Raw genomic sequence first — 18,167 nt, 5'->3', positions numbered from 1 at the left:
TAATTGCCTTTAATCATTCTGTTCTATGGCTGCTTGATCTAATTCGATTTTCTGATACCCCTGAGGACCCTCTTTACTGGCGTTATGGATAAAGTGACGATGCAACATGTACAAGGTGACTAAAGTGAGAATTCACCCACTGTCTATTATAAATCCATAGAAATTACTAAACACAAATACAATACAATGAACACATACTCTCACAAGGCTGCCTGTCTCTCTGCACATCTATTGTCTGGATGTAGGTCAACAAAAGTAGATACAATGACAGCCTGCACTTTATATAAATTGTTGGCATGTTTAGATAACTTCTATCTTTTTTCAAATGTCCCCTTTTTAATCTTCCCATGACTTAACTCTGCATTAGATCCTTCATGTTGAACTCTGCCTCTTTCAAATCCTTCAGCGCTTGCAAGCCCTTCTCTTTATCCGTCGCCATTGTTGCTCCCTGATAAAATCACAGGAAATATCCAACTCCAAGAACCAACTTTATCTATTGTAAAGTGTCAGAAATGGTCTGAAAAAAAATTAAAATATAAACAATTAATTAAAAAATAAAAAGGCAGAATCTTCAGCAAATGAAATCATGAACACTTTGAAAGGCTGATTGATGATACTTCACGCTGTGTATAAGCAACCAGATCCACATTTACCCTATTAAATTGTCTTATCTCTATTCAACTCTGCTTTCAACATTTGTTTTCCACTTGTGAAACCAGGCAAGATTGTATCCAGTAACACAGATAAACAGGGTTGTAGTGCTGTGGGAGCACAGGGGAGCGGAGCTCCCACGCCTTTTCTCCAAGGGTTTGTTTTTACAATTGTAAAATAGGGGTGGGGTTCCTCATATAGGTGTGCTCCTCCACTTCTCCAGATAGCATACACACCTGTCGATAAACCATGGTTTACTCAGGGTCTGAGAAAATCGTCAATAATCCTGCTAAGGGAATGGAATCTATTGGAACTACATGACGATGTATTATACCGGAAAAGGCAGGATGGAGACCAGGTTACATACCAACTAGTTTTACAGGAAATTTTGTAAATGTTTTGCAGAAAAGGTCTTCCTGAAAAAGCAGCGCCCCTGGTAAACATAAAGGGCCCTATTCTCCCATAGGCCTTCGGCGCAAAAACTGGCCTTACACGCAAAAAAACGTGCCTTAGAAGATATCAACATGGCTTTAGGCCCCGAGATGCGCTTTAGGCTAAATGGGCGTGGCGCAGTCCCAGAATGGGCGAGAATGGGCGTTTCGGCCTTAAATACCGGCCTAATGATATCTTCCCACCTGGCGTTAATTTAGCGCTTTGTGCTTTTGAAAACCAGGCCTATTCAGTGCACTGGTTGCGCGGAGCGCTCCTCTGCCCTTTCCTCTGTCCCTTCTCTCTGTGTCACTCCCTCTCTCTTGCTCATCAGTCTGACACAATATGACTGCTTGAAAAAAAGTTTGCCGGTTCTCTCTCTCTCTCAGAAAAAATAAGTTGTTCTACCGTACATAGTATAACAACATGACAGTTTTTTCTAACATGACAGTTTTGAGCCTGTGACATTCAGAGGCTATTGCATCATCCTACCTGTGCCGTGAAGGCGAGAGAAAACAAGATCATTCTGGGCAAACATTCACTGCCTGGCTTCCCTGCAACAGCCAGACATGTGAAATCTCCCAGCATGCATTGGGCTAATACATTTCGATAATAAATCGCATCGAAATTAGCCTAAATAGATAGAAAAGTACATCGAAATAGATCTAAATAATGTGTAATGTTCCACAACATGCTATTGTAGAACATTTCAATATAGGACAAAATCAAATTGCGAAATCCAAACCCAACCCTATGTGAAACATATATGTCATCCTGGGCCTATATATATCCCTTGTCGATTTAACGTGATTTAGATAAGTGACAGCGTAACACGCTTCTACTGTCATGTGCTATACTGTGATGTCTGCTCCAATAAATTGGCCCTACTTCACATTTAGTTTTACAATAAAAACACATTTCTGCAATGACTTTACATAATGTAGGCTATATTTATGTGCATCATCCTACCTGTGCAGCAGGGGAGAGAAAACGATATCATTCTGGACAAACTTTCACCAATCTAATTAATCTCATCATATAGGGATAGGCTATATTTTTCTAGCTGATGCGTTTAGAACATTATTTTCACTTTGATCTTGCTATAGTGTAGCGTATTTACATGCTTGCAGTATTTCAACTGCATTTAGATTGGTTTGAGAATAATATGGAATAATAGCCTACATATGGAGACACAGAGGGGATAAAAGGGAGGGGGGGAGATCAGAGCTCTCGGCTTTTCTGAAGCCGGACTGGATCGCTCCGTGGAATTGGAACTGAAAAGTGAAGCATGTGATTCGTTTACTGCACTTACCCAATGAGCAGATAGTGCATAATTTTACACTTAAAAGGCGTGGTTGTAATGCTTAATGCTGCGTGTAGCGCTGATACCAAAATATCAAGTGCGCTGGTCCACGCCCACTACTCTGGGCTGCGTCTGGCGTTGAGCGCAGTTCATAGGCCGATGCAACGATAGAGCCCAAAGACTACGAGACCCCTAGAGACGATAGTAGCAACACAAAGGATATCCATAAGTAAGTAACTTTATTGTCACTGTACAAGTACAATGAAAATACGTTTGGAGCAGTCCTCCAGATGCCAGTGAGAAAAACAAAAACCTGTGCGTCCTGGTAGTTCACCTGGTAGCACGCATACTACGAAGGCTCGGCCCTTCGCGCGGCCGACCCGGGTTAGAATCCGACCTGCAGTCCTTTGCTGTATGTCATCCCCTCTCTCTCCCCCCACCTTTCCTGTCTACCTACTGTCCTATATAAAAAAAATAAAGGCGAAATGCACCAAAAATTATAATATAAAAAAAAACTGTACACTGACCACTAAGTTTGCGATCACAGTTCCCACACCCAACCAGAAGTGAGGACAGTTGCTTGTGGGATGACTTTTTTGTTTGTTATGGCATACCTGAGCAGTTGCACAGCGACCAAGGGCCTGATTTTGAATCCAGATTGATCAAGGAGCTATGTGAAGTCGCAGGTATTCAGAAAATCAGAACAACTCCATACTACCCATGGGGTAACCCTGTCGAAAGATTTAACAGAATATTGTTAGGCATGTTAGGAACATTGGAGAACAAGCAAAAGTCACATTGGAAAGAGTTTGCAAAACTCTTAGTACTGTACACTGGCGATTTTACATTGGTGCACCGGATGCACGTGCACCCCCTTGTGGCCAGATAATAAAACAATAAATGTCTACATGTAAACGATTTAAACAAAATCCAATCGATATATATATATATATATATATATATATATATATATATATATATATATATATATACCGTAAATCCTCTAATAGTGGCCTCTATTCCATTACAGGCATCTACTCTAATATAGGACGGGGCACGGCCTGCACAGACAAATAAAGTCCCCTCCCTCAATACAGGCTGGGTAAAAAAAAACAAAAAATGAAGGAGCAAAAACTACGGTGAATACGGTACTGTAAATTTCCCATAACACAACGCATCTACCGTGTGACGTAAATGGACGTAACGCAGACAAACCAGAGAAATAAAAACAAACATGGCACCAACCAAACGAACCAGACCAAAGTTTGATGTTAAGTTTAAAGAGAGCGTTGTGCAATATAGCGGAAAATTCGGGACAGTGTGATGTGGAATCAGCCCTTCAAGCAGAGCCTGCATGATGCCTACGACCAGTGGATGACTGGGGACGCAGATAAGCAGTACACAGATGGAGGTGGAAACCTAAAAGCGCCTGCCCGACGCCTGCTTGTGGACTGGGTGATCGCCGCCTGGGACAAGCTGGACAAGGATCTGATCAAAAAGTCCTTCCAAGTTTGTGGACAGTCTGTGAAAACTGACGGGAGTGAAGACAACCTCATCCACTGCTTCAAGCAGGGACAGCCCTGCGCCGCTGGACGGGAGGCTCTCGCCCAGCTGCGTCAGCGGGACCAGGAGAACAGACAGGCAGCCGAGGATGAGGAAGATGAAGAGGAACTGGTCAACAATGAACTTGTTGTTCTGGATGATGTTGATGATGATGAGGACGCTGAGGAGACCGACATACTAGATGAGGAGGAGGATACTGAGTGAGTGAGTGACCACCAATATTTATTTGCGTTGTTTGGTTTTATGCAATATTTTGCAATAAAAGTCATGAAAATAAAGGAGTTTGTCCATGAGAGTTTAATTTTAAGAAATAAAGGCCTCTACTCTAATATAGGCCTCACTCCAACAAAGGCCGGGGGCTCTCTGCGGCTCAGTAAATAAAGGCCCCGGTCACTATTAGAGGATTTACGGTACTGTATATGTATATATATATATATATATATATATATATATATATATATATATATATATATATATATATATATATATATACTGTATATATATACTGTATATATATGTAATACATATATATAATGTGTCGTAATATATCTATATTTCATTATATTCAACATTAGTATTCAACATTCACCGTTGTAAAACCACAGCATAGTGAAGAGGATATTATTGTGATGTGTGTAGTTCTTCATAGATCTACTAGCCTCTTCATTTTGCTCTCAGAGTGTACCAGATTAATGCATTTTACTTTAAAATGTAAAAGAAAATCTTCGGGCAGGGGGGCACTGCCCCCCCTGGAAACCCCCCTAATGGGGTACACTTTCGACCGTGATGGTGCACCCCCAGGTTGGAAAGCCTGGAATTGCCTATGCATACATACAATTGTACACGTAATGAGGTAACAGGGTTCAATCCCTATGAGTTAATGTCCGGGCGTAAACCCCGACTGCCTGTTGACCTATCTTATGGATTGCCCTTGAAAGCAGATCAGTAGAAATCTCATTCACAGTACGTACAATACCTCACAGCTCGTTTAGAAGACAGCTACCAGGCGTCTCGAAATGCCCAGAAAGTAACAGAGAGAAACAAGACTAGGTTTGATAGGAATTTGACTGCCTCAGGCCTTGAAATTGGAGACAAGACGTGTACTCCTCCAGAGTCAAGAAAAGGGCAGGAAAGATCCTCACTACTAGTGGCTGCACTCCAGCCACTTCTCGACTGTCTGGCTGACATCAGAGAATGGTTGGGCGCTAACTTCCTCAACCTCAATGAGAGCAAGACGGAGATCATCATCTTTGGGAAAACCCCCCCCGCCCCCTCCATTGATGCCCTAGGCCCCCTCGCCTCTACCATCCGGACCTCTGTCAGAAACCTCGGCGTGATCCTTGACAGTGCTTTCAAGTTCGAGAAGCAGGTTAGTGCAGTGGTTAGGAAAAGTTTCTTTCACCTGAGAACCCTAGCCAAGACCAAGGCCTACCTGCCCCAGAGGGACCTAGCCACAGTTATACACGCCTTCATAACATCACAACTGGACTATTGCAATGCCCTTTATACTGGTATCGGCCAATCACAGCTTTGTCGCCTATACAGTTGGTCCAGAATGCAGCCGCCCGACTCCTCACCTGCACAAAAAAGCATGAGCACATCACCCCGGTGCTTGCATCACTACACTGGCTCCCCATCCGATACCGCATCGACTTTAAGCTTCTGCTCATCACGTACAAATCCCTCCATGGTCTAGCCCCCACATACCTGTCCGATCTCTTACACCACCATACCCCCTCCAGAGCACTACGGTCAGCCGACCACCTGCTTTTGGAGGTGCCCAGGTCCAGGTTAAAAACCAGGGGGGACAGAGCCTTTGCAGTAACAGCCCTATAGACTCTGGAACTACCTCCCTCTCCGCATCCATGCAGCTCAGACCCTGGACACTTTCAAATCCCACTTGAAGACCCACCTTTTTGAATTAGCCTTTAAATAAAGCCCTCAGCCACCTTTTTAATTTTCTTTTGCTGTGTAGCTAGTCAATGTCTTTTAACTCTTCTACTTATTTTATTATATTTTTAATGCTTTATATAGCGTATATCACTTGTTTATGCCTTCTTGCACTTTTGTGAAGCACTTTGGTTGCGGCTCAGCCGCTTGTAAATGCGCTATACAAATAAAATTGACTTGACTTGACTTGACTAACTAATCTCACCCTGGCCATGATCTGTTTGAACTCCTCCCCTCTGGCAGGTGCTACAGAGCACTGTACGCCAAAACCACCAGACACAAAGACAGTTTCTACCCACAGACCATCACTCTGATCAACACTTAAATCAGCCACTTGAACACTGAGCTGAAACACTAGAAAACACTGGAACCAGTTTACTTTTGACACTTTACTAGCTTAAACAGCAGCAACGTGTGACCACGTACACTACGCAGACCAACACGTTCTCACTCCGACCACGTAGCATATTGACGCTTTGTCCCGTCCTTTATGCGCCACTTGTTACTAACATGGTACCCTTGAGCGACCCATGAAACGACTTGGGCTTTCCGACTAAACTCAATGCAAACCCATAGAAGTCAACTTTGACGCTTATGGCAACTGCGCCCCCATTAGCCTAACTGCTCCCCCATTAGTCAACTGCTCCCCATTAGCGTCTGGGGGGAGGTTAGGTTTAGGCGTGGGAGGTGGGAGAGGTTAGGTTTAGGGTCTGGGGGAGGTTAGGTTTAGGCATGGGGTGGGAGAGGTTAGGGTTAGGGTTAGGGTCTGGGAGAGGTTAGGTTTAGGCATGGGGTGGGAGAGGTTAGGGTTAGGGTCTGGGAGAGGTTAGCTCCTCCAGACCTTAATGGGGGAGCAGTTAGGCTAACGGGGGAGCAGTTAGGCTAATGGGGGAGCAGTTGCCATAAGCGTCAAAGATGACTTCCATGGGTTTGCATTGAGTTTAGTCGGAAAGCCCAAGTCGTTTCATGTGTCGCTCAAGGGTACCATGTTAGTAACAAGCGGCGCACAAGGGACGGGACAAAGCGTCAATATGCTACGCGCTCGGAGTGAGAACGGGTTGTGCAGACACACGTCACAGCATGCCGTATCAATACAGTAGCATTCTGCATACACGCTTCAGCAAGACTATAGTGTCTAGGGCTTATTATACTCGAGCAAGCTCCGTGGGGTGGAGCTCCGCGAGTCACCGTGCAGACCTCGCGCTGGGGCAGATGCTTTTATACTCAGAAGTGATCAGCCAAGTGATCAGCATGTATTGTATTGTACAATGGTAATAGTGAGAACAGCCCGTGAAAAGTCGCAATGAAACGCTATTATGTGTAGTACTGAGTGCGCTTTCACTCTCAAACGACCATACATCAGCACATGAATGAATCACCAAACTTGTTTTTACTGAATAGCCATTTCAGTTCTCAGGCAACACAACACATTTACTTGGTGAAATGACTAAAAACTAACAGTTGCAAATCAAAGTTCAGCCTACCACATGAGTCAAGAAATGTGGGGAAACTCAGTGTTGGTCGCGCTGTGAGAAAAATCTTCAGGTACACGGTGGGTGCCCTACGGAGGTAGCGCCCAACCACGCCCAACACATTGACGCCATTTGACGCTGGCGGCCCTCGCTCCACCCCCGCGCCCTTCACGGCATGGTGAGTATAAAGCAGCCTTAAGCTCCTATTGGCTACTCTGTGTTGCTACTGTATGCTCATTAGTCATTATCGTACAGTTCAACTGAGCGGGGCTTGCACCCCCGGCCAGTCAGAGCCCTGAAGCCCCGCCCTGCTGTGATGTGACGGTGCCTACAACAAACATCCCTGCTGCACCCAGACAGACAGCGACAGAGCAGAGCAGCTCACTGCTCCTCCGTTTACTCGCTCATTTAGTTTATTAATATTGAACGTCCGGGGACCGCCTTCCATTCCGAAACACCACCTTTCCGACACCCCCCCACTCAGAACCCCCCCATTCCGAAACCCCCCCACTCCGAAATTTGATTTAACCACCCCACTCCGAAATTGATTTTCAAGTCCATATTTCTCCAAGTTTACTGCATTCCTGCAGCTTGAAATAAACGTTTCAACTCATTGTTTTTTTAATTATATGTCACTGTCTTCATATAATTTCACTATAGACGGTTTTCACCAGAGCGCAACCCCACAGCACTTTTTCTCAGCATTCGGCAAACTGCAGAAATATTCACTCAACATCGTTACTTTTGTTTTCGCTGCTCAGCTGTATAGACGGTTTTCACGGAATGGTCAGTCCTGCACTTGAATGTTTTTTTTTCTTTTATGTCCATAGCAAACACTGCAACAGGAAGTGAGCGGGGGTTCAATTTAGAATGTTTTTGTTGTCAAGTTAAAACCGTCAATAGCAGTAAACACGAGCCTGCTGCATTCAGATAGATACAGGAATGTGAACGTTGGATACATCCTAAAATCAGCTGTGGATCACAGACATGTTTGCACTCTGTGTTGTTCAGAATCGCACGAGCCGCTGCTCAGGGACTGGGCACAGCTGTCCCGCTTGCTTTCTCCCCCACTCCGCAAAGAAATAGGCTACACCTTGACAACGCACACTCTAGTCTAAAGCGTGTATCGGGCCGGAGCAGTGTTTTTTTTTTTTTTTTTTTTGGCACACAGACTTTCCACTCTGCTGGTCTAAATACCAGGTGTGGTCTTGCGCATTCCTGGCTCGCAGTTTTCTGCAGGTGCACAGAGATATCTCTACAATCACTAAACATTGTTCATTTATGTTGTCTTGCCATACAGTTTGTTAAGTTTGTCAAATGCGTAATCCGAGAGCGCAAGGATCTGTTCCACAGCAGCATATTCAACTGATTATTTATATCTCCTGACACGCCAACAGGATCTAATCATAAATTATGTTTTCTACACATCTAAAGGTGAGCTGTTACACATGCCCACATTCATACCGTGAAAAGTGTTTGAATTTTTTTTTATTTGAACTTTGAGTCAAATGCTCACAGTTGAATAAGGTTCATTGGCCCCTATCGTTGCATCGGCGCAGTTTCTAGGCCGAGCGGCAGGCGCAGATCAAAGCAGTGGGCGTGGAAAGGCGCACTTGATATCGTCGTGCTGGCGCTAGATGCAGCCCAAAGCATTACAACCACGCCTTTTAGGCGTAAAATTATGCACCGTCATGCTCATTGGATAAGTGCACGCTTGCCTTTTTAGCTCCAATTCCAGTGATCCCGCAAAACCAGACGAAAGCCAAACGCTCTGCCCCCCCCCCCCCCCTCCCTTCATCCAGCCTGTCTGTCTGCATTATAGGCTATTATTCCATATTATTATGCTTCTCAAACCAATCTAACTGATAAAGAATGCACGGCGTGGTAGGAGGGGGAGAGGCAGGAGAGCGAGGCAGAGAAAAAACGAAGCCAGAAGAGAACGTCGGAGATTCAAGCCTAATCTCCCCTCGCTGATGATGGGCAACGTCAGATCGATATCGAATAAAATGGAGGAATTAACAGGTCTGACGAGGACTCAGAGGGAATTTCGCGAGTGCAGCCTAATGTGCTTCACGGAAACCTGGCTAAATAAGGACATTCCGGACTGCAACGCATCTATTGATGGCTTCCAGACTATACGGGCAGACCGTAATAGCACTTCGAGCGGTAAAAGTAAGGGAGGTGGCCTTGCCATTCTTGTTAACAATAAATGGTGTAATCCGGCCCATATCAGCATTAAAGAACGCTCGTGTTCACCTGACACGGAGCTTTTAGCCGTGGGATTACGGCCATACTACGTACCTAGGGAATTCTCTCATGTGATTGTTGTGGCGATTTACATCCCACCTTCCGCTAATCCGATATCAGCGTGTGACATTATCCACAACGCTATTGCGGGACTCCAATCTAAGCACCCGAGTGCATTGATACTGATATCAGGAGATTTTAATCACGTGACTATGTCAAAGACACTGCCCAACTTTAAACAGTACGTGAGCTGTAGCACTAGGGGCGATAAAACTATTGACTTGATGTACGCGAACGTGAAGGATGCTGCCTACTCTTCGTCACCCCTCCCCCCGCTTGGCCGCGCCGACCACAACCTAGTCTACCTCAGATCTAGATATACCCCGATGGTAAAAAAGCTGCCTGTATCCTCCAGGACAGTGAGGGTATGGTCAGAGGAGGGAACTGAGGCGCTTAGAGCCTGCTTTGAGGTAACGGACTGGCAGGCACTCTGTGACCCACATGGAGAGGATATAGATGGAATCACAGAGTGCATTACGGACTACATAAACTTTTGTGTGGACTGCAACATACCCACAAAGGAAATAAAATGTTTTCCAAACAACAAAGCTTGGGTAACTAAAGACATTAAGGCCATCCTGAACGCCAAGAAAAGTGCATTTAGGTCGGGGGACAGAGACAGGATCAGAGCCATCCAGGGAGAACTGAAAGCGAGCATTAGAGTAGCTAAAGAGTGCTATAGGGCAAAGCTGGAGGCAAAGCTTCAGCAGAACAATATGAGAGAGGTGTGGAGAGGTGTGAGAGCCATCACGGGCTTTAACAATGCAGGGGGCGGGGGGGTGGAGGGGGGGGTTGATCGGGCCAATGAATTGAATCTGTTTTTCAACAGGTTTGATGCAGCTGGCCCGGGTGCCCCCTCCCCCGACTCTCCTGACTCTCCTGACGGCTGCATTCCAACAGCAGCCCCCGCCACACTCTCCCCCCCCCCCGCCCTCTCTCTGGCTCCGGCTGATGGCCCACTTGATGGCCCCCCTCCCCCCCCCCCCCTCATACCCCGTCACCCAGAGACGAGGTCACATCCCCCCCCCCTCCTCCTCCCCCCCCCCCCCCGAAGGGCGTCAGAGCTGAGGATGCCACCCTCCCCCCCACCCACGCTGACCATCACAGCGGACCAGGTGAAGAATCAGCTGATGAGACTACACACGAGAAAAGCAGCTGGCCCGGATGGCGTCAGCCCTATGGTGCTCAAAGCCTGTGCCCCCCAGCTGTGTGATGTACTGCAGCTGATCTTCAACAAGAGCCTGAGTCTCCAAAAGGTCCCCGTGATGTGGAAAACGTCCTGTATCGTTCCTGTACCGAAAAAGCCAAGACCCAGCGGCTCCAATGACTACAGGCCGGTAGCTTTGACGTCCCACATCATGAAGACCCTGGAGAAACTCGTCCTGCAGCAGCTCAGGCCTATAGTCAAATCATCCCTTGACCCCCTCCAGTTCGCCTACCAGCCCCGACTGGGAGTGGAGGACGCGGTCATCTACCTGACCAACCGTGCCTACGCTCACCTGGACAACCCAGCCAGCACTGTGAGAGTCATGTTCTTTGACTTCTCCAGTGCGTTCAACACCATCAGGCCGGCTCTACTGGGCGAGAAGCTGACGGCGATGCGAGTGGATGCCCCCCTGGTGGCCTGGATTGTGGATTACCTGTCTGGCAGACCACAATATGTGCGCTTACAGAACTGTGTGTCAGACAGAGTGGTCAGTAATACTGGAGCTCCACAGGGGACGGTCTTCTCTCCCTTCTTCTTCACCATCTACACCACGGACTTCACCTACCTGACTGAGTCTTGCCACCTTCAGAAGTTCTCTGACGACTCTGCGATAGTGGGATGTATCAAAAATGGTGACGAAGATGAGTACCGGGATGTGGTGGCCAACTTTGTCACATGGTGTGAGGAGAACCACCTGCAGCTCAACGTGTCAAAGACAAAGGAGCTGGTGGTGGACCTGAGGAGGGTCAAGGCTCCGGTGACCCCTGTTTCAATCCACGGGGTCAGTGTTGACATAGTGGATGATTACAAGTACCTTGGAGTGTACATTGACAACAAACTGGACTGGGCTAAGAACTCTGATGCACTCTACAAAAAGGGGCAAAGCCGTCTCTACTTTCTGAGAAGACTGAGGTCCTTCAACGTCTGCCGGACCATGCTGAGGATGTTCTATGAGTCGGTAGTGGCTAGTGCCTTCCTCTATGCTATTGTGTGCTGGGGCAGTAGGCTGAAGGCGGCGGATGCCAACAGACTTAACAAACTGATCCGTAAGGCCAGGGACATTGTGGGGCTGGACCTGGGCTCTCTGACTGCGGTGTCAGAGAAGAGAACGTTATCCAGGCTACGCTCCATCATGAGCAATGACTCGCACCCACTCCATGGCGTGCTGGTCAAACACAGGAGTACGTTCAGTGAGAGACTGATTCCACCTAGATGCAGCACGGAGAGGCACAAGAAATCATTCCTGCCTGTGGCCATTGGCCTATTTAATGCCTCTCTTAAAAGAGCACCTCGGAGACGCTCAGTCTCCCTGAGATTGAGCCAGCCGATAGGCTAACTAGAAAAGTGTCTGGCTGAGCCACGTGTAAAGTATAGGGCAAGCCGAATAATAATACATGTTTCAGTGTGCAGTAATTTAGATAGGTTAACTGGAAAAGTGCCTTTGCAAAGTATTACTTTGCTCCTATCGCAGTAATACTGGTTAACGTTTATACTGTGTATACTGTTTACTCCATGCTATGTTGTGTTGTTTGTTTCTTCTATTCTGCTTATTTTACTATTGCACTACTACTGTGTATTTATTTTAGGATATGTGTGTTTTGTGAACGAGCAGCTGTGATTTGTCCCAATTTCCCCCCGGGGATTATTAAAGTCTTTCTGATTCTGATTCTGATTCTGATCTAACTGCAGTTTCAATACTGCAAGCATGTAAATACGCTACACTATAGCAAGATCAAAGTGAAAATAATGTTCTATGCATCAGCTAGAAAAATATAGCCTATTAGATTGGTGAAAGTTTGTCCAGAAAGATATCATTTTCTCTCGCCTGCTGCAGGAAGGATGATGCACATAAATATACCCTACATTATGTCAAGTCATTGCATAAATGTGTTTTTATTGTAAAACTAAATGTGAAATAGGGCCAAGTTATTGGAGGGACGTCACAGTATAGCAGATGCCATTAGAAGCGCGTTCCGAAGCGCGTTCCGCTGTTACTTCTCTAAATCACGTTAACTCGACAAGGGGTATATATAGGCCCAGGAGGACATATATGTTTCACATAGGGTGGTGTTTTCATTTCGAGGTTTTATTTGGTCCAATATTGAAATGTTGACAATGGCAGGCTGTGTTACCATTACACATTAATTTAGAACTACCTTTTATATCTATTTTGGCTCATTTGGTGGCTATTTAGTAGCGAAATGAAGAAACACAATGCATGCTGGGAACTCAGAGAGAGAGAGAGAGAAGGGTGACAGAGAAGAAGCAGTGAAGGCACAGAATAGGCCTGCTTTACAAAAGCGCAAAGCGCTAAATGTAGGCCAGGTCCCAAGATATCACTAGGCTGGTATTTAGCGCCGACACGCCCACTTTGGGACTGCGCCACGCCCATTCGGCCTAAAGCGCATTTGGCAGCCTAAAGCCTATTGCTATCTTGCCGAAACAGGCGCAAGGCACGTTTTTTTGCGGTTAAGGCCCGTAATAGCGCCGATGGCCTGTGGGAGAATAGAGCCCATTGAGTCATATATTAGCAAGATGAGGACGCTCTTATTTGTGAATGCCAGTCGGGTTGAACTGATTTTGTTTTATGAAAATCTGATGAAATGTAGTTTCCCCATTCCCGATGGTCTAGCGCCGCCTATGCATATTTTCAATAAAAAACAATGAGTTGCAGTGTTTGATGCAGCCAGGAAACTCGGAGAAATATGGACTTGAAAATCAATTTCGGAGTGGGGGGGTTTCGAAATGGAGGGGTTGTCCCAATTCGGAATAGCGGTGCCTTTAAAAAAATGGGAAAACCCCTCCATTACGAAGAATGGAGGTCGATCTTCGGAGTGGGGGGGTTTCGAAAAGGCAGGGTGTAACCCATATTTTATGGGGGCATTAAAAGCCCCCGTCATCCCAAATCAAAGGGCAATTTTATTTTATTTTTTGCTGGCATTTTTGCTGGCATTCCTGTTAATTTCCGACTCATGATACATACACAGACACACAACTTCAACTTTATTATTAGGGGTGTCTGTCAGGATTTTATGTCGGATGAAGAGGATGGCTGTAGACGGCGTCGATTGATGGATTGTGCGGTGTCCATCTTTTCGCAGCCAGGAGCTCAGTGAGTTGTGTGCTATGCTTCAGGATAGACTGGACGCCATTCCTGAGCACCCAGCCTCCCACATGACACCCCGCCCACCGCGTCTACAGGGACCATTTTCGAATAGACTTCAACCCCAAAAAATTTAACCAGATGCAAAATGACATTTAAAGTAGACCTGGTCAATTAAAAAAACAAGGCTAGGTCGGAACCTAGCATATGTCCAGCGCGATAAAGCGTTCACGAGCATCGGCACTGGACATTAGACTGGACAAAACCTGCTTCCGCTGGCCAAAAAGTTGTGTGTGGAGTGACATTGGGCCCTATCTTCCCAAAAGCACTAATTTAGCGTTTGCGCTCGTTTAACACTGTGTGCAATGCAAATGGAGGGCGGACACAAGCGCATGCCTGTGATAATTGTACTGGGCATTGGCTGCCCCATGCCAAAGCAGGCGTTTCAGTGCTAAAATGTGGGATAGATGGCATTATGCTATCGTTAGCAGCGTGCAATTACTTTGCGCTAAGAGCTTTGAAAAGGACCTCTTAGGCGCAAATACCTCACTGCGCTGGGTTGCGCACCATAATCTCCGTGCAGCGCAGCGCAGTGGAAAGTGGAATTCCTTTTGAATATGTCATTACGCACAGCCTTGCCACGCCAATACATCAAATTATGCTGCTAAAATTGGGTATTAGCAGATAATTCAGTGAGGCAATTAACTATAACTCACTGAGAAAATTTTATCACATCGCAAAGAGGGAAATGAATTGAGAAAACTTGTTGGACAATGGACATAGGCTATTTAACTTCATAAGCCGGAGGGTCGTTGGCACCACAGACGATCTGTCAATAAGCTCTCTCTGTCCTCGCACGAGTGAGTACACTCTATTACGCATGGAGAGAATTACAGCCTATTGCATGCCTCGCGCAGCCATTGCGAGACGGGAATCTGATTGGTTTTGATTGACGTAATGCCCAGCATTGCCTGGCCACGCCTGTGAATAATTCTGGTAGTTAAGACCGCCCAAATCCCATTTGCGCAGGCATTTTGGGGCGCAGATGATTTTGGCACGGCTCTAATTTGCGTCTGCGACTCGTGCCGTGAACGTTTCCGCATCTCAGCCGAGAATTGCATTCCCAACATATTTCGGGCTGTTTTAACTTAGAAATCAGGGAGGTCACGTCTACCAGACAATTATATCACTTTTAAACAGTTACATTTCTGTATAAATCATTACAATATGCTCCCGTGAGGTGGGGATGCTGCCAGCGCTGGGGTGCAAAACTCGGCATAACACCTGACGGACGGTGCAAGGCGGACTGCTATCTTCCCTGCCTTAAGGCACGCGCAAACAGGTGCGCAAGCGCAGGGGCGGAGCGACCCTATCAGCCCAGAGGGGGCGAAGCTCTTAGGGGGGCCCCATCAAAAAAAAAAAAAATTTTTTTTTTTTTTTTTTTGAAGGCCAGGCCAGGCCGCAGGGCCGGTTCCAGAACAAGATGACTAGGGGTGCATCCTAGATAGGAAGGGGTGCAGATGCCCGGCCGAAGGCCGGGCCCACTCGGGTGGCCGGCCAAAGGCCGGCCGGCCGAAAAATTTGACATGTTATTTTACTAAAAATAATGCATTTGACCATCATTTCAAGTAGAATGATACCACCCAAGCAAGAATATTTCAAGTGTTTCAAGTGCTTTACTGAAATATTTGGACCATATAATGATAATACAATTATCTCAACCTTAAAAGGTTACATATAGGTGCCAAAAAGCCATAAAATCACATCAAAGAACAAAGAAAAACAACAACTATAATTCAAGTTTAAACAGTAAGTGTGCAGCTGTAGCATTTATAAAATGTTTTACTTTTCAACTGAGCATGCAGACAAATAAGGGTGCAATGCATGCTTTTGCACCCCCGTAGAACCGGGCCTGCCAGGCCGCGAAGAAAAATGTGCCTTTTTTGCATGTTTGAATCGGTTTTAGCCATATTTAGTGGAATATCTCATTTTAAACACACCAATGTTATTGTCTATTGATTGAATTCCTCTCAGACTCACACCACTGACTTTATTAAATAAAGTCATTTTAAGTCACAACTGTAAAATAGCTGATAGCCCCTATATCCGAAAACACAATTTGTCACTCACTGAGCCAAGTAATATTATGTCCAAGAAAGACTACAGTGAAGCCACTTTACAGACAAGCTTGTTCTGAAGAAGAAAAATAAAAACACAGGTTGCCAGCCAGGTGGCCTGGCCTGCAAAAAAAAAAAAAAAAAAAAAAAAAAAATTGATGGGCCCCCCTGACGAGTGGGCCCTGGGGCGACCGCCCCCTTGCCCCCCCTCTGGCTCCGCTACTGCGCAAGCGCTATTAGGGGATAGCGCCTGTCGGAAGATAGGGGCCATTGTTTTCGAGTGTTGTCATTTATTGAACGTACATGTCATGTCATGTCATGACATGTCATTTACTGAATTTGGGGAAGGACCCCTGTGTTTTTGTGTTTTTTTTCTTCATATTTTCTGTTTGCAGTGCAGTGTGGTTTATAAGCTTTATTTCTCGAATTATATATTTTTCCTCTCTCCCAATACATTGATCTCAATATTGCAGTGTGGAAAATACCAATAATAATTGAATACATGAAGATTTAGAATGTAAATGGTCTATGAAATAAATTAATTTAATGTAATTTCACATAACATGAACACAGCCATCCATCCAGATTAATTTTGGTCCTTCATAGGAAATAATTTGAGCACCTCTGCCATATAGGGTAACAACAATAAGATGAAAGTATTTCCAGTAAGTGCATTTTTTTTAATGTAGGCTTATGTACACACAATTTATTATTATGAAATTAATTTAATTAATAATGGGGGGGGGGGGGGGGTTCACTGTCCTATATAGCCATTGGCTCATGGCTGATCTATAGGACCAATCGGTTGATTGTATTTGTAGCTGTTTGTACAGTGGGTTCGGAAAGTATTCAGACCCCCTTAAATTTTTCACTCTTTGTCATATTGCAGCCATTTGCTAAAAGCAATTCATTTCATTTTTTTCCTCGTTCATGCACACACAGCACCCAATATTGTCAGAAAAACACAGACTTGTAGACATTTTTGCAGATTTATTACAAAAAAACACTGAAATATCACATGGCCATAAGTATTCAGACCCTTTGCTCAGTATTGAGTAGAAGCACTTTTTTGAGCCAATACAGCCATGAGTCTTCTTGGGAATGATCCAACAAGTCTTTCACACCTGGATTTGGGGATCTTTTGCCAATCCTCCTTGCAGATCCTCTCCAGTTCTGTCAGGTTGGATGGTGAACGTTGGTGGACAGCCATCTTCAGGTCTCTCCAAAGATGCTCAATTGGATTTAAGTCAGGACTCTGGCTCGGCCATTCAAGAACATTCACAGAGTTGTTGTGAAACCACTCCTTCGTTATTTTAGCTGTGTGCTTGGGATCATTGTCTTGTTGGAAGGTGAACCTTCGGCCCATTCTGAGGTCGTGAACACTCTGGAAAAGGTTTTTGTCCAGGATATCAATGTACTTGGCTGCATTCATCTTGTCTTCAATTGCAACCAGTTGTCCTGTCCCTGCAGCTGAAAAACACCCCCACAGCATGATGCTGCCACCACCATGCTTCACTGTAGGGATGGTATTAGGCAGGTGATGAGCAGTGCCAGGTGTTCTCCACACATACCGCTTAGAATTAAGACCAAAAAGTTCGATTTTGGTCTCATCAGACCAGAGAATTTTATTTCTCAGAGTCTGGGAGTCCTTCAGGTGTTTTTTGGCAAACCCGATGCGGGCTTTCATGTGTTTTGCACTGAGGAGAGGCTTCCGTGGGGCCACTCTGCCATAAAGCCCCGACTGGTGGAGGGCTGCAGTGATGGTTGTCTTTCTAGAACTTTGTCCCATCTCCCCGCTGCATCTCTGGAGCTCAGCCAGAGTGATCTTTGGGTTCTTCTTTACCTCTCTCACCAAGGCTCTTCTCCCCCGGATGCTCAGTTTGGCCGGACGGCCAGTTCGAGGAAGAGTCCTGGTCGTCCCAAACTTCTTCCATTTAAGGATTATGGAGGCCACTGTGCTCTTAGGAACCTTAAGTGCAACATAATTTTTTTTGTAGCCTTGGCCAGATCTGTGCCTTGCCACAATTCTGTCTCTCAGCTCTTCAGGCAGTTCCTTCGACCTCAT

The 18,167-nt window shown here is 45.7% G+C and overlaps 2 protein-coding genes across 3 annotated transcripts in view; both read right to left on the bottom strand.

Annotated features, from left to right (window-relative positions):
- The window catches only part of LOC310780162 (protein NLRC3-like), a 58,921-nt gene extending 55,805 nt beyond the window's left edge, over nucleotides 1–3,116 (bottom strand). Inside the window, exons 1-2 of one of the 2 annotated variants that reach the window (XM_083640725.1) lie at nucleotides 2,998–3,116; nucleotides 358–448 (exon numbers count right to left, since the gene is read on the bottom strand). In XM_083640725.1, coding sequence (XP_083496851.1) covers nucleotides 358–439 — 82 coding nt within the window. In that variant the 5' untranslated portion in view covers nucleotides 440–448; nucleotides 2,998–3,116. Of the gene's footprint in view, nucleotides 1–357; nucleotides 483–2,997 lie in introns of those variants that run through there. The other variant, XM_083640724.1, reaches the window with a different exon arrangement.
- Nucleotides 1–18,167, bottom strand: part of LOC310779399 (NLR family CARD domain-containing protein 3-like) — a gene marked incomplete at its 3' end in the record, with an annotated part of 274,039 nt that overhangs the window by 245,829 nt on the left and 10,043 nt on the right. The gene's annotated exons all lie outside the window — the stretch shown is intronic.

This window comes from Poromitra crassiceps, assembly GCF_964638095.1.
Source record: "Poromitra crassiceps genome assembly, chromosome: 7".
NCBI classification, from domain to species: Eukaryota; Metazoa; Chordata; class Actinopteri; order Beryciformes; family Melamphaidae; genus Poromitra; species Poromitra crassiceps.
Note: the sequence above shows the minus strand (reverse complement) of the source record. Positions and strands in the feature narration are given on the sequence as shown.